The 16,401-nt window shown below is 48.5% G+C and overlaps 1 protein-coding gene, 1 long non-coding RNA gene and 1 other non-coding gene across 4 annotated transcripts; 2 read left to right on the top strand and 1 right to left on the bottom strand.

Annotated features, from left to right (window-relative positions):
* The first annotated feature begins 1,834 nt into the window (after window positions 1–1,834).
* On the top strand, window positions 1,835–4,149 carry TMEM107 (transmembrane protein 107). Of its 2 annotated transcripts, XM_025428447.3 has the most exons (5): window positions 1,839–2,077; window positions 2,266–2,333; window positions 2,446–2,546; window positions 3,534–3,630; window positions 3,876–4,149. In XM_025428447.3, exons 1-5 carry the CDS (start codon window positions 1,991–1,993, stop codon window positions 3,943–3,945), a joined length of 423 nt encoding a protein of 140 aa, XP_025284232.1. In that variant the 5' UTR covers window positions 1,839–1,990; the 3' UTR covers window positions 3,946–4,149. The 2 variants fall into 2 exon arrangements, with proteins under 2 accessions (XP_025284233.1, XP_025284232.1); XM_025428448.3 differs by lacking the exons at window positions 2,446–2,546; window positions 3,534–3,630 and having other exon boundaries at window positions 1,835–2,077.
* Window positions 3,869–10,638, bottom strand: LOC125755113 (uncharacterized). Its single transcript, XR_007410741.1, has 2 exons — window positions 4,588–10,638; window positions 3,869–4,234 (listed from the first exon to the last, which is right to left on the bottom strand). It is a non-coding gene; the product is annotated as an uncharacterized LOC125755113 (long non-coding RNA).
* LOC112647673 (U8 small nucleolar RNA) lies at window positions 4,565–4,700 on the top strand. Its single transcript, XR_003128420.1, has one exon. It is a non-coding gene; the product is annotated as a U8 small nucleolar RNA (small nucleolar RNA).
* Window positions 10,639–16,401: the final 5,763 nt, after the last annotated feature.

Below are 16,401 nucleotides of genomic sequence, written 5' to 3'. Positions count from 1 at the left end.
CTTCTTTTTATAAAGCAACTTAATGCCTTAATGATACTACTACAGAAGACCCAGAAGGAAAACAGAAAGGGTTGTCATTTAAAACCTTTTATTTTAAATAACTTGAATTACTGAAAAAATGCAAAAATAATATAGAGGGGCACCTGGCTGGCTCAGTCCCTAAAGGATGTGACTGTTTATCTGGGGTCGTGAGTTCAAGCCCCAGATGGGTAGAGGGCTTACTTATAAAAATAGATATAAATATAAATACATAATAAAGAGAATTCCCATGTGCCTTCAGGACAATGTTCAATGTTCATTTTATTATTGCCTCTCTTTCTATCTCTACAGACACACATGTATTTTTCTAAACCATTTGAGAGTAAATTGCAGACATAATGGTCCTTCACTCCTATTTCAGGAGTGTATTTTCTAGCAAGAAAATACATTCTCTTTCCTAAAGGCGGAATTATAAAAAATCTGGAAATTAACACCGATAATACTGAAGCCTAAACTAGAGACCTTATTCCCAATTTGCCAAGTGTTCCACTAATGTCTTTTGCAATAAAAGAGAAGAAAGTCTTTGGGTTTCTTTTTCTCGTCCCAGGTTCATGATAGTTCTCGTCAAATATGTCACAGGTCTTTATAAAGTCTCCCTAAATCTGGAAGAGTTCTTCCAGTCTTCCTCTTTCGTGACCTTGGGCAAACGTCTCTTTGCTCTTTGAGCTGCATTTTTATGCACTGGTTTAGAAAAAAGGAAATTATATTGGGGTCCTCAAATAGAGAAATGCGTTTCCTCTCAATTTTGATGTTTCCTACAACAAAGTTTAAGAATAAATGACTCGGGATCCCTGGGTGGCTCAGCGGTGTGGCGCCTGCCTTTGGCCCAGGGCCTGATCCTGGAGACCCTGGAACATAGTCCCACATTGGGCTCCCTGCATGGAGCCTGTTTGTGTCTCTGCCTCTCTCTCTCTCTGATGAATGAATAAATAAAATCTTAAAAAAAAAAAAAAAAAAACTCCAGGAAGGCAGTGAGCCTTCTGTCTTGTCAAGAACACGAGCCCAGCACTTGCATAAATATTTGTTGCACGAAATTAGAAATGAGCCCCCCCCCCCCCCGTCTCGGCCCCCCCCGCCCCGGCGTGCGTGTTCAGCTCAGCTCGGCCAGAAAGCACTGCGATGAGATGATCTGGAAGCCGGGCTGAGGAGAACTTTCCGTTCTGCAAGGGTCTCAGATCTCGCAGCCGGGGCCCCAAGGTCACCAAGGACACCGACAGGCAGAGCTTCTGGGATGCAGCTGGGCGAAGTCAGGGGAAGGAAATCCCAGCAGAGACTGCAGCCTGGCCTCCCCGGGGGCGGCAGGGTTGCGTGCCCTCAGCCGGTCACCTGCTCCCTTCCCCACACGCGCCCCTCAGCCACGCAGAGGGCTGGCCATTTTCTGCTCTCTGCCATCCCCCCCGCCCCCCAAACGGAGCAAAGTCGTCTGGGGACTCGCGGCGGGGGTCAGAGGATCAGGGAAGGTTCCGGTCCCGGGTCCTGTGACAGCCTCGGGCTCCGTGATCATCTAAGGAGTGATGGTCGGACGACGCAGGGACATCCACCTCCCGAGAGAGACAGACACAGACACAGACACAGACGCAGAGACCCGGCCTTAGGCCCGGCGGCGCCCTCACGCCGGCAAGGGCGGGACCGCTGTCTCACTAGAGCACCGCGGGCGGAGGGTCTTTCTGGGCCACGCCCCCCGCAGCCGAGCCCTGGCTTGCGTCACGGCCCGGGGCCGCCGCCGCCGCTCGAGAATGGACTGCTCTCGCGAGATTTGCCGAGATCCCGCCGCAACGCCCGTGGACGCGGTTGCCAAGGCAACTGGGCGGGGTCGGCGCGAGCGGGAAGGAGGCGTCGGTCGAATTTTTGCGTGCGGGCCTGCGAGGCTTGAGCAGAGGGCGTTTCCCGAGCCTTGAGCCCCGCCGAGTGCGGCCTCCGCTCCCGTCGGTTCCCCTGCGCCGGCGGGGCCATGGGGCGGATCTCGGGGCTCGTACCCTCTCGCTTCCTGACGCTTCTGGCGCATCTAGTGGTCGTCATCACCTTGTTCTGGTCGCGGGTAAGACCCACGGCCACCCCCCTCTCGCCCCCTCCCGCCCCCACCGGATCCCTACGTTGGGGTGCTCCCAGCCCCCCATGCCCCTTCCCCAGGGCCGTACGTGGAGGGTCCTCCCATCCCCTGTGACCCCAGTGCTGCCCCGCAGCCCGCCCCTCGTTCACTTTGTTCCTCTTTGCCCTGCTCCCCAGGACAGCAACGTCCAGGCCTGCCTGCCTCTCACGTTCACCCCAGAGGAGTATGAGCAGCAGGACATTCAGTGAGCACGTGGGGTGGGGGCGGGGTGGGGGCTCAGAAGTCAGCAGCAGCGGGAGTGGAGGGGTCTTTGACGAAGTCCAGGAGGCCCGAGCCCGCCTCCTTCCTCTCTGCAGGCTGGTGGCAGCGCTCTCTGTCACGCTGGGCCTCTTTGCCGTAGAGCTAGCCGGTTTCTTCTCAGGAGTTTCCATGTTCAACAGCACCCAGAGCCTCATCTGTATCCTTTTATGCACAGGCCATTGTTTCCCTCCTAGGTGGGGAGCTACCTAACTAGGCGTTTCTGGCGCAATGGTGTGTGCTCTGGTGGGCAGTCTGTCCAGTTGATAGATCATCTTAGGCAGTGTGGAAGACTTAATACAATCTTCAATCGTTTGTTAAGCTCCCCGCGATGCACCAGATGCTGGAGATCCCAAACGGGAGTAAAACAGTTTTGTACCTCAAGGAAGAGGCAGAGACACAGACATCTGTAATTCACTGTGAGAAGCACTGTGCTAAGGGCGTGCGCCAAGATTTGAAGCTCTATAGAAACTCAGACAGCAAAATGAATACAGAAATAAAGACAGAAATGAGGAGGATGGATCAGGGAAGGCTCTTGATGCTTGAACTGTAGACGGGGAGGACCAGGGTGCTGCATGGTGATTCCAGCGGTGTATCAAGTCACTGTGAGCATTCTTGTGTGCCTGGGTTGTATGGGGAGCCAGCTCCTGGACCTGAATGGTCCAGGCTAGCCCCTGGATACCGGGGTTTGGGTAGCCTGGGGTCCCAGCGCTGCAGGCCCAGCCCTGGTCTCTACTCACACGGTTCTTCTTCTTTTTATTTTATTTTTTTAAGATTTTATTTATTTATTTATTTGACACAGAGAGAGAGACATAGAGACAGAGAGGGGGAGAGAGAGCACAAGCAGCGGGAGCAGCAGGCAGAGGAAGAGGGAGAAGCAGACACCAAACTCCATTCCAGGACTCTGGGATCATGACCTGAGCAGAAGGCAGACACTTCACTGCCTGAGCCACTCAGGCGCCCCTCACATGGCTGTCCTTAAATTTAGAAGTCAGGGTTGCTGGTTCTGGCCTTTGCAGCGTGGTGAGGGAGCAAGAAGGGAACCTGAGTTGCAGGTGTCAGTCCCAGCAATGGTCTTTCCTGGCTCATCACTACTTATTCTACCTATTGAACTAAAGGCTTTCCTTGACTCTGGTGCATTCCCAAGCCATTGCAGCTCACTGTAGTGCCTCGGTGGCCCTATCCTTTTTCATATTCGAACGTTGGGAGTGCACCACTTACTGGTACATTTTTGTCTTCTGCAGGTACGGTAGCATCCGATGTTTGGGGATGGGGGAGGAAGGTTTACTCAATCTGAAGGTTCTTCTCCCCGCCCCCCCCCACTACCCAGGCCTTTACTCCATGCCCATGCAGAAGAAACCAGACCCACTCCACATCCTGTAGTCCCTTGAAGTCCCCCTCTTCCACACTTTGAGGGTGGAGTCTGTAGTTTGGGAATGTGGGTCATTTTCTTGGAAGGAGCCTTGAACCCATCACCTTCTGTCCGCAGTGCCCTCCCAGCTGTCACCGAAATGGCATTATTCGTCAGTGTCTTTGGGCTGAAAAAGAAACCTTTCTGATACCTTCCTGACGCGAGCACAGGGATGAAGGCTGGAGGAGCAGGGGACCACTCAGCATTGCCAGAACAAGGAAGGCAGTCTACAGTTCTCCCTCTGACCCTGCAGTTGGAAGATGTCAGTGTTCGCGTTAGGGTAATTATCACTCCAACCTGCGATGATCATCGTTTTATTTAGTGCTTTGTAATAAAATATATTTTAGAGTAAGATCAAGACTTACAAAACTTTTAGGGGAGTCCTGGGGTAGCCACACTACTTGGAGAAACGGAAGGCTCTCTTCCAGCCTTGCAGACTGTAAAAAAAAATCAGAGGTATCGCTTTTATTTTGGCTATTACGGTAGCGTTTGGCGGAAGGGGGTGGGCGGGGATATGTAAATATCCAGCGGCGTCCGCGGCTAGCGTGCCAAGCTCTGGAGTGGAGCATTCTGGGAGAGATTGGTTTATGTTTTTATGCAGCCAAATGGGGGGGGGGAAATGTTTTTTAATATCTGCAAGACATATAGCAATAGAGATGGCAGATCCTAGATAGCTGCAGGTTGCTGGGGCTAGCGCGCTCTTTACTCGCCCTAGCCGATAGCGGCATGGTGTGCCCTGAGTAAGGAAGGCGCACGGAAGCTGGTTATCGTCAGGTAGGATAATCCTTACCTGTTCCTCCCTCGGGAGGGCAGCTCGGAACATGATGATTGGAGCTCGCATGATTCGTGATTAGCGTCTCTGCGTAGTCGGGACTTGCAACACCCCGGCTGCTCCTATCTGATTCTTCCTGACGATCTTTTCTTTCATGTGTGTGTAAACGGGCAGATTTCGGCGGCCCCTGGGGCGGATGGGTTGTTCGCGCTTTCGTTGCCGGTGCAGGTCTTTTGCGGAAACACGGGATCTCTGCAGGGGATGGGGTTGCGCGTGTCGGGACCTCACGGTCTGGATTCACTGTAGAGAACTTGTGTGTGCGGTACGAAGCCCTGTTCCTGTCGCTCGGACTCGGTGGTGGCGCTGCCAACTCTTCCTCTCACCTTGGCCGAGGAGCACCAGCTCAGGTCCCTGGCCACCTCTTCCCCGGGGTTGCGTCCGCGGTCCAGGATCGTGAGCCGTGTGTGCGCCGCAGAGGCTCAGGCCCTGCCGGTGTCCCAGGGTGGATGTTCCCAAAGTCCTGATGCCCAGCGAAGGCTCAGTGCCTGTCCCCGAAGCTGCTCTCTATAGTTTCACTCCTACATGGTGGAGCCCAGGGCATCCTAAGCAGGCTTCCTAGGACAGGCATTCTGGGGAGGCCCTTCCCTTCACGCCTGTCCCTTCTGGCAGCCCTTTATCCTGGGCATTTATTCAATGAATATTTACTGAGCACTGAAGTATATGCAGAGCATCCGGGAAGGTACTGAGGGAATAGTGACTCTGATCCAAGTTCAGCCTCAGCCAGCACGGATCCTGTGACTCATGGAGAGGAACAAGAAGCGCTCTTCCCCTACTCCCAGAGGCACTGAGCAGCACACTGTGGGAAGAACTACCACGGAGACTTCCAGATGCCCTGGTCTAGGGAATCTTTTGCCCCGGGTGACAGGACTGGTGCTCCTGGAGGAGCAGTCTGCCTTAGGTCAGATTGTGCCTGAGGCCAGGAAGGTGGACATTTGGGGCCCGGCCAAGGTTATGGGTTCAGGAAAGTCCCATCCCCCCACCCCCGCTATTGGTGTGGTTTACTGATTTCTGAAAGCCAGCTTGTTTTTCAGAAACACTGTGGGCTAGTTGCATAACAGCTATTATCAGAAATTATGCAAACTAACATTATACTCAAAAACAGAGGTAATACTCAAACTCATTACTTCCTGATTCATTTTTCTTGTTTCTTTTTTTAAGTTTGTTAGGAATTTTATTTTTTATTGAATATAGTTGATGCGCAATAGTCCATTAGTTTCAGGTTCCTGATTATCTTCTACATTTTACTATAATGTGCTAATAGTAAATAGTATTATTTACTATTTGAGCTTATTTACATTTATCATATTTGTATAGTGCGAGTGCTATATAATAATGGGCTACTACTTGTGTGTATCTCTTCACAACTTATAGACATCAAGTTGGGATTTTGAATATGGCCCTGGTAGGAGTATTTACAGAAATTGGCGAACACTGTGCATCAGGCTTTGTTGTCTAGATTTAAGAAGACAATGGAGAAAATGTTAATAATGCAGATTAAATTTTAAAATGTCCTGCCTGGGCAGCCCTGGTGGCACAGTGGTTTAGCGCTACCAGCCCGGGGTTTGATCCTGGGGACCCTGGATCGAGTCCCATGTTGGGCTCCCTGCATGGAGCTTCCTCCCTCTGCCTGTGCCTCTGCTGCTCTCTCTCTCTCTGTGTCTCTATGAATAAATAAAATAAATAAAATCTTTTAAAAACATAAAATGTCCTGCCTGTAACCATTACATTGTGAATAGCACACAAAATGGAGGACATATTGCCCTGGAGGTTGAACATTATTGTCAGATTCAGCAAAGAAGTCAGTCATTGAAGAAAGAGTGAAGTCTCTACATACTCTCAGGGTTTGTTTCATTTTTGTCTTCCTCAAAAATATAAATAAAAGTATCAACCAGCATTCATACTGGAGCTACTCCTGTGGTTGGGACACAACTCCATCTATGAAGTCATGAAAACAAAAGTGGAATTTACAATAAACAATATTGTCTTTTATTATTACTTGTAAATTCTGTGTTACACATCCTTTGTATCAGTAAGATAATAAACACGCACATACATAAGCTCATACTATTTCTGGAGAACTGGTTGTTTTGGGGGTTTCTTAAAGATTTTATTTATTTGACACAGAGAGAGAATGAGCACAATCGGGAGTAGCAGAGGGAGAAGGAGAAGCAGACTCCCCGCTGAACAGGGAGCCTGAAAGGGCCAGATCCCAGGACCCTGAGATCATGACCTAAGCTGAAGGCAGAGGCGTAACCAGTTGAGCCACCCAGGTGCTCCCAGATAGCTAGTTAAACATTTATCAGCAGTTCCTGCCCCCACCATCCCAAGAAATGGCTCATCACCAATCCTTGTTTCTAAATCTGGAGGGCATTTCTCAGACTTTGGCATGATCTCTTTTCAGCATCTAATATGTTGACCACTCCTGCCTTTTTTTAAGATTGTATTTATTTATTAGACACACAGAGGCAGAGACACAGGCAGAGGGAGAAGCAGGCTCCATGCAGGGAGCCCGACATGGGACTCAATCCTGGGACTCCAGGATCATGCCCTGGGCTGAAGGCAGAGCTAAACTGCTGAGCCACCAGGGCTGCCCTACTCCTGCCTTTTGAAATTTGTTCTCTGGCCTCTGAAAAATAGTTCCCCTCCTTCACCTCCCACTCTTCTGGCTGCTTCTCAGGCTTGTGTAATATTGACTGTGCTTACAGCTGGTCAGTCCCTGGGGACATGCTACTGGGTTGCTTCCTGCCCTTGCCCCTTATGTGTTCCTGAACGCTGCTCTCTGGATAGCTTCACCTGCCTCTTGTCCATGTAAATGCCGCTGGTTTCCAAGCATTGGCTCTCTTACATGAGCCCTTGTCCAGGGCACAGCCTATGGGAACAAGCTGTGGAGTCCATCCTGGGTTCATCCTGTTCTTGGCTGTGTGATTGGCAATGGGTCACTTAACTTCTCTGTGCATAGCTCCCTTCACCCACATTCCAGAAGTAGGTACTATGAGCACTTCAACTATCCGTCTCTTAGTCAACACCAGAGGCTTTGCCAACTAGCATCAGAAGTGGGCTTTCATTTTATTGTGAATTCAGTGGCTCATCAATCAGAATAAGCCAGTCCCAGGAGACAAATACTAGGGTAGTCCGAGTCCTACAGAGGGAAAGTAGAATGGTGGATGCTAGGGACTGAGGGTAGGGGGTTGGGAGTTGTTGCGGGGGTAAGAGGGTTGCAGTTTTGCAAGATGAAAAGAGCCCTGGAGACCAGTTGTAAGACAATATTAACGTACTTTACGCTGTGAGCCACATGCCTCAAAATGGTTAAGATGGCAAATTTCATGGTATGTTACTTCTGACAGTTTAGAAATTAAATCAACAATTTAAAAAATAAAAAACCCAGTGGGGAAAAGAGAAATCTGTTAATAAAGGTTATTAGAAAACTAGTAGCCATCTGGGAAAAAGTATGGATCAGTACCTTACCACCACTATTATTGATAGATCAAAGGTCACAGTGCAAAAAAACACAAGCATAAGAGATCCGAAAGAAAACTTCCCATTCTAACCGTGTATCTTGACATGTCAGGCCTACAGAAAAGTTGCAAAATAGTACAGTTTCCTGAATACCCTTCCCAAAGCTCCTCCAAGTGTTAACATCTTGCATGGATGTGTCATGATTATGGGAACCAGGAAATTAGCTTGATGCGGCACTATGACCTCATCGACAGCTCTGATTTGAATTTTGCCAGCTTTCCCACTAATGCCCCCTTTCTGCTTCAGGCTCTAATCCAGGATTTCACATCACAGTACGAAAACAAAACAGAAGTCCTCAAAGAAAAGCCTGATGAATTCATTTTTAAAAATGTATTATTTTTTTTTTTTTGAAAAATGTATTATTTTTTAAAGATTTTATTTATTTATTTATTAGAGAGTACAAGCAAGGGGAGCTACAGGCCGAAGGAGAGGGAGAAGTGGACTCCTCCTGAGCAGGGAGCCCCATGGGTGTGGGGCTGGATCCCAGGACCCTGGGATCATGACCTGAGCTGATGGCAGAGACTTCACTGACTGAGCCACCCAGGCGCCCACCTGATGCATTTAAATACATATTAAAAAGATAAAAAGTGGGACACCTGGGTGGCTCCGGGGATGAGTGCCTGCCTTCGGCCCAGGGTGTGATCCTGGAGTTTCAGTCTTGCATTGGGCTCCCCGCAGGAATCCTGCTTCTCCCTCTGCCTGTGTCTCTGCCTCTCTTTCTCTCTCTCTGTGTCTCTCATGGATACATAAAATCTTAAAAAAAAAAAAAAAGGTAAAAAGTATACATGATAAAGAATCATAGGCAAAAGCTAACAGATAAATGACAATCTAGGGAAAATATAATTCATATTGCAGAGAAAGGGCTAATTTTGAAACATGAAAATCTACAAATCTATAAGAAACATACCAACAATCCAATAATAAAGGCACAGAAGAATTGTATGCATATTTCACAGGAAAGGAAATAAAAGGACTCAAATATATGATGCCTAAACTCATTCACCATAAGAGAAATGTAAATCGTGTTTATCTTATATTTGTAACCCTCAAAAAGTTTCATTAAGAGTTAAAGAGAGTCATCTGGGTGGCTCTGTTGGTTAAACGTCTGCCTTTGGCTCAGGTCATGATCTCAGGGTCCTGGGATAGAGGCCCACATTGGGCTCCCTACTGGGGGCATCTGCTCCTCTCCTCTCCCTTCCTGCCTCCCTCAAACTCCCTCCCCCTCCCCCTGTTGGAGCTATCACTCTTTCTCTCTCTCAAAGAAAGAAAGAAAAAGAAAATCCTTAAAAAAAAAAAAAAAAAAAAAAAAGTTGAGGGTATGGGTTTAAGGAAACAGGTCTCACCTGTTGGTTGGTGGGAGTAAAAATGGGTCATGTACCCACAGTGCCCAATTTGGCAAAGGCCACAAAAATCCAAAGCAATCAAAACCACAAACACTCATGCCCTTTTGACCTAGGATTTTCACTACTAGGAATTAGCCCTGCATATTGACACATAGGTGAAATGGGAACATGCAGATTGTTCTTTGCAGCTTGGCTTGAGTTGGCAAAAGTAGGCCTGTCCACAGGAGAGTGGTTGAATTATGTTACAGTGTCAAGAGGGGTCTGTCTCAGTGGGAGGAGCATGGGACTCTTGATCTCAGGGTCATGACTTTAAGACCCCCTGGGAGTACAGAGTTTACTTAAATAAAGAGAAAACTTAAAAAAAAAAAACAAAAAAACAAAACAAACCCAATATCCAAGATCCGTTAAGTGACAAAAGGACCTTGTGGGATGGTTCCTATGGTTTGCCTCCATCTGTGTAGAAAGTGGAAGTGGAAACCATCCGCACTGCACTTGCACTGAGTCTAGAAGGAGGCCAAGGTTATGGAAGATTGGTGTTGAGGGCAGAAGCTGGGAGGTGGGGAGTCGGGACAGGAGGAAGACCTTCTCCAGGTGCTCTTTTAAACTTTTGGAGTTTTGAAGCACATGTATTATTTAAAAAGACAAAACTGGGGATTCCCTGGGTGGCTTGGCGGTTTAGCGCCTGCCTTTGGCCCAAAGCATGATCCTGGAGTCCCCTGGATTGAGTCCCACATTCAGGCTCCCCACAGGGAGCCTGTTTCTCCCTCTGCCTGTGTCTCTGCCTCTCTCTCAGGAATAAATAAATAAAATCTTTAAAAAAATAAAAAGACAAAACTGTAACATTTGAATGTGAACCCATAGCATACAGCATCCGATGTTTCCTGTCTGGAAATGAAGCTAAGTCAGTCTCAAAGCTAGAGAGACAGATCCCTGATGACATCCTGTGAGTGTCTGTTAACTTAGACTTTCCAGTCAAGTTGCAATATGCGAGGCCTCAGCTTCTCCTCCTTGGTTTAAATCTGTTTGAGCAAATAAAAATAAAAATAAATCTGTTTGAGCTGTGTTGGCAAGTGTCTTGATTGTTACTTCCATCAAAGATTGCCATGTGTGGGGTTTGTTGTTTTTTTCCCCCCAGCTTTATGAGGTCTAACCGACAGACATACTGTGTTTTGATGATCTTTCTTGTGTATTATTGTCGCTCCTGGTGCCAGCACGGAGCGAAGTGGAATGAAAAAGTCCTCAGTTTGCCAATGAGGAACATGAGGCCCAAGGAGAAAGCCATTACCTTCATCGGCAATAGAGAGCTGGGGCTAGAACCCGAGTCTCTAGCTGTCAGGCCAAATCAGTTGACTCAACTCAATCAGTCCTCATTGAGGGGCTCAGGTGGTAGAGCATGTAACGCTTGATCTTGTGGTTGTGAGTTTGAGCCCCATGTTGGGTGTGAGATTACTGGGAGTAAAAAAAAGCCAAGAAGTCTTCATTTAGCATCTTCTACCTCCCAGGCTCTGGACATGGTGTGTGAGATGGAGGGGAAATAAGGATGATGTGGGTTCATCCTGAACCACGGAGTCTGGAGCTCCCCTACCACCCAGAGGAACCTGTTAACCCCAGTGAGTTTCTAATGAATAGAGGGTTGCAGAGTCAGGATTTGGGACCAGGAGATCTCCCAGGTCTGGAAAACTGTGATCTGCCTATGTCTTGACTTACCCACATTGGGCTCTGGCACCTGGGTTTCCCACTACTCTGAGGCCCAGGCCTGTCCTGCAGCTCTGACAAGAGCTGGCTCCCTGGCCACCCTGCCCGCAAATGATCAGGGCTTTACCAGCTCAAACAGGGCTGTCCTCACAGGACAGGGACATAGGGGGCACACAGGCCCTGCCTGAACCCCTTCTCCCCAAACAGGTGCCTAGGCACTCACCACTGGCAATCCATCTGACCGCTCTGCTGGGTTGGCGTTGAAAACAACCCCCCCCCAAAAAAAAAAAGAAAGAAAAAGAAAGAAAGAAAGAAAAGAAAACACACCTCACTGGGACACCTGGGTAGCTCAGCAGTTGAGTGTCTGCCTTTGGCTCAGGGTGTGATCCGGGGGTCCCTGGATCAAGTCCCGCATCAGGCTTCCTGTGAGGACCCTGCTCGGCCTCTGTGTGTGTGTGTCTCTTCTGAATAATTAGATTAAATATTTAAAAGGAAAAATAGAAAACACTCCTCACTGAAACTGTAGTCCACTGCTGTTCATTAGTCACACGCCTGCCTTGTTTCTGGCACTGTGCTTGGTACTTGTGTAGGGAGAACAGAAAAGGTATCGCTTTGTCAATGTCTGTTTTATACAAAACAAACAAAAAACACCTTTTAAAAGAGGTATTCTGTATGTGAAAGAAAGTAGATTACCAACTTAAAAAGACTCCACCAAGGCATTTCTGTGAGCCTCATTTTTCCCAAATACAAAATCAAGACCTCACATGGTCGTGGTTGATCATAGGATTTACAACAGCATTCCTAAGAGCACTGTTACAGGAGCAAAAGAATTGGAAACCTAAAAAAAAAAAAAAAAAAGAATTGGAAACCTAAAAGCTGATATCTGAAGGACTAAACTGTGGTGAGCTTTCTGGCTAAATATGGAAGTCGGCCATGAGCATTTGTCTTCCCTCCCCTCCAAAACTGAAATAAATCACAGGAGAGAGGAGTCAAAGATGGATAAATTGACAAGGACCAAGAGACCGGAGAGACAATAGTGGACGAGAGATTTCAACAAAGCTTTGGAGGCTGGATAGTGGCTGAAGGGGGGTGGCAGCACGAGCAAGGGCAGGGGGTGTCAGGACAGGACATCCAGAGATCCCGGAGGTCACCGGATCCCTAGTCAAGACCAGGCTGAGAGCCCAGATCCAAAGTGTTGAGACTGGGGCCCCTGGGTGGCTCAGTCAGTGAAGCGTCTGCCTTCGGCTCAGGCCATGATCCTGGGGTCCTGGGATCCAGCCCCGCATCCCATGGGGCTCCCTGTTCAGCGGGGAGCCTGTTTCTCTCTCTCCTCCTCCCCCTTACTCTGTTTGTGTTCTCTCTCAAATAAATAAAAATCTTAAAACCAAACCAAACCACAAGTGTTGAGACTCTTGGTGCTCCCTCACCTCTCACACCTTAGTCCCACACACCATCCCCCACATCCCGATTTTCAGGGAGGCTTTTTTTTTAAGGGATATTTATTTATTTTATTCATTAGAGACTGAGAGAGAGAGAGAGAGAGAGAGAGAGACCCAGGCAGAGGGAGAAGCAGGCTCCCTACGGGGAGCCCCATCCCAGGATCCCAGGGTCATGACCTGAGCCCAAGGCGGATGCTCCACCACTGAGCCCCCCAGGTGTCCTTTCAGGGAGGCTTTGGACTTGGAGATGGCAGGAGCAAAGACCAGAGGCTTTGGAGGCTACAAACAGGAGCCTCAACCCTCTTTCCAGATTCTGCCCCTTCCATTTACAGGGAGGAGGGATGGAGAGGATATGCTTCTCTCTGAACAGCCCCAGCAGAAAGCCTGCTACTTATCAACATTTCAGAGTCCCTGTGAAAAGGCTTCCACTGTCCTGCAGGAAAGCCAAGGGCCCGTGAATGTTCCCCCAATACACACACACATCTTCTAATCAGCCTGTTGGTGCCTCCGTATTAAAGCCAAGGAGCAGCACACCTGCAAAATGAAAAAGAGAATCCTCCCATGTATTAAAAAAAAATCCATAATTAAAAAAAAAAAAAGTAGGGATCCCTGGGTGGCGCAGCAGTTTAGCGCCTGCCTTTGGCCCAGGGCGCGATCCTGGAGACCCGGGATCGAATCCCACGTCAGGATCCCGGTGTTCTCCCTCTGCCTATGTCTCTGCCTCTCTCTCTCTCTCTCTGTGTGACTATCATAAATAAATTAAAAAAAAAAAAAAGTGGAACAGGGCCACCTGGGTGGCTCAGTCGGTTAAGATCCAGCTCTTCATTTTGGCTCAGGTCATGATATTGGTATTGTGAGATTGAGCCCTGAGCTGGGCTCCACGCCGGGTGTGGAACTTGCCCAAGATTCTTTCCCTCTAACCCTCTCTCCCTACTTCTGTTCATTCTTTCTCTCAAAAAACGAAACAAAACAAAAAACCTGGAAGAGAGCTGAGAGAGATGGGGGGTGGGGCAAGAAAAAATAGCCTATAATTGGAAAGCTAAAAAAAAAAAAAAAAAAAGGAAGGGGCTTAATGCATATAGTCTGTGAGCATTTGTGTTTTTGAAAAGAGAAAATAAGTATCTATATCTTTCTGTCTCTGCACCAAGCATTCTGGAGGACTTAAAAACCTGGAGAGAGTAGCTGTGTTGCATAGGGGTCTGAGGGCAGCTCAGGAGGGTTGGCTGTGCATTCTTTTGAACCTTGGAATTTTCAGTTTTGATTGTGTAACTTATCACCTATTTTAAAACCTAATACTGGGATGCCTGGGTGGCTCAGTGGTTGAGCGTCTGCCTTCGGCTCGGGGTGATCCCGGAATCCTGGGATCGAGTCCCGCATTGGGTTCCCTGGAGGGAAAGTGTTCTCCCTTTGCTTGTATCTCTGTGTCTGTCGTGAATAAATAAATATTAAAAAAAATAAAATCTAATACTGAATAATGGAAATATAATTATTATCGTCAGAGAGATAAGAGAAGAAATTGCATTTTGGGGAAGGAAAAAAAATCACAAAAACCGTTTTTTCCCTGCCAAAAGAAGAATACACAAAACTTTCTAGGGCATAAAACAAAAAGATGAGTTGGGGAGTGGCCAAGGGAACCTCAGCTTTATGTCTAATGTTTTAATATTTTATAAGGGAGAATGCAGTCACATTTTTTGTGTAATTAAAAAGCAGTCCATTGGCAATCCCTGTAAAGCACCTAGCACAGGATAGGCTCCTGGGAGTTTGTTTTCCCTCCAGGAGCCCAGGGCTGGGCAGGCAGCCCCGAAGTCTTCCAGAACTGGAGGGCTCAGCCAGAAGTCTCAGGGGTCACAAGGCTTGACAGCTGATTGGGATAGAGGTGGGGCAAGCCCCTGGGTCCCTGTTCCAGGCAGCACTCCCAAGGGCGTGCTCCTTCTGTTCCTAATTAGAAGGCCTTTTCCTTATAAGCATTGAGGGACACACGAAGTTTCTGAAATTAATTACTATGTGGTCAGGTTTGACTCCCAGATGGAGCAAGTTTATGAGTCAGTGTGAGAATGACCCAGCCCTGTTCCATCCCAACTTCTAAGTCAGCCGTTGTTGCTAGAAGAGGAAAACATAAAAGAAAACCTTTATTAAAGTTTTTCCCTGTGCGTCTCACATCCCAGGCACCAGAGGTGCTTGTTAGAAATGAACTTGGGCCCCCCACCCCATCTTTTGAATGAGCCTTGGGAGTGGAGCCCAGAGATTTGGTTTGCAGAACCCTCTGGAAATAGGCAAACACAGAAGCCACCATCTCAGTCTGCAAATATATTATTCTATTTTTCTTTAGTTCAGCTTCTATTTTGGGTCTCCATTCTACTGCTTGCAGAAAACATTACCTTACCCACTTCCAGATGAACTGCCATCCCATGCCACCCCTTCTCCTGCCTCCACCATTAATCTAAATTTGGGGGAGCCCCTTAGCACTGCAGCATAGGTGGGGTGGCAGGGAGAGCTCTAGCTCTGAGCTATATTTTCCTGGGTCCTCACATCCATGGATCATCCATGCCCTTGTTTCCATGCTCCTGCTGCTACAGCCCCCAGGACCTCAATAATGATGTGCCAGCTTTGAAAGCCACACTCCACGACCTTGGCTTCCCAGATGTATTCTGAGTTCTGTCCCTTCCATGTTCTCTTCACATGGCCATTGGGGAAAATGAAGATCCCTGCTAAAACAATGTCTAATGCCTTGTCTGGTCCTCCAGTAGCTTCTCCCCAGCTAGGGCCAGGGTAGCAGGGCAGGTGGGGGTGGGGGCTTTGCCTGTTTGTACCTCCTTCCTCGTGTTAGACCCAGACCCAGACACTGCAGCTTTTGAACTTAAAAGCCTGGAATTTGGCATCTTTGTTGTCAGGCTAGAAAATAGACTAGTCTAGGGGCCAAAAAGCAAAAGCTAGCATCCCATAGTGCCATCTGGGCCCTCAGACAAGCCACTCTTTTCTCCCTTTTCACATAGGCCAAGCCAGCCAGCCATTCTGTGCCAGAGTACACCAGGACCAAGGAAGTGGCTGCTCCCTGTAGGGGGAGGGAGCTGAGAGGATCTTATCTTAGATCTGCTGAGTCCCCACACCCAACACAAGCTCCCTGTTCACTCACCTCCCCCAGACAACTGGGAAATGACACCTCTGGTGTCAGAGCCAGTCCCCAGGCTTCTGCTGGGAGGGGGTGGGGCACTGCATGAGGGAGGCTCTCACACCAGAGGCCCTGGGAAACCTGGGTGGGGGAGGGAAGAAGCTGGCTCCTGTTTGTTTTCAAGAGGCCAAGACCACCAGCCTCCCTCTGCTCCCCTTCCAGGTATGGAAGGAGCACCCCTGCCCCAGAGCCATGATGCCTCCACTAAGACACCTCCTTCTTCATTTTTGAGGCTTGCTTTGACCGACCTCACAAGATAGGTGGCTCATCTGGTCCCATCTTGTCCCTGAAGAGCCAGGCCTGCTGGGGATGAGAGGACTGAGTGTGTGGAGCTGCTGTTTAAAAGATCTAAAGAGAGACCAGTCAGGGATGGAGGGGGAGTGGATAATCCTTTCCTACCAGGTTCCGGATCAAACCACTGAACATGTGTTAGTGCCTACAGTTGTAATACACGTGGAGTCCAGAGATAGGACAGGAACTGGCCAAGGTCACACCTATGAGGCTAATGCACATGTAAAGTAGTACCTTGTACCTGGCTACTGCAGGGGGTAGGCAGCCCTTGCCTACTGTCTTTCCCCTTGAAGAAGAAAAACAGAACGAAGAGAAAACC

The sequence above is a fragment of the Canis lupus genome, chromosome 5, assembly GCF_003254725.2.
Source record: "Canis lupus dingo isolate Sandy chromosome 5, ASM325472v2, whole genome shotgun sequence".
In the NCBI taxonomy this organism is placed as follows: domain Eukaryota; kingdom Metazoa; phylum Chordata; class Mammalia; order Carnivora; family Canidae; genus Canis; species Canis lupus.
Note: the sequence above shows the minus strand (reverse complement) of the source record. Positions and strands in the feature narration are given on the sequence as shown.

Bases quoted from the DNA above. Each gene is read 5' to 3' on its own strand.
- TMEM107 (XM_025428447.3), top strand. From the start codon at position 1,991: ATGGGGCGGATCTCGGGGCTCGTACCCTCTCGCTTCCTGACGCTTCTG. The intron at 2,547-3,533 runs GTATCCTTTTAT...TGCATTCCCAAG, and splicing joins CAGCACCCAGAGCCTCATCT to CCATTGCAGCTCACTGTAGT. The intron at 3,631-3,875 runs GTACGGTAGCAT...TTCTGTCCGCAG, and splicing joins TACATTTTTGTCTTCTGCAG to TGCCCTCCCAGCTGTCACCG.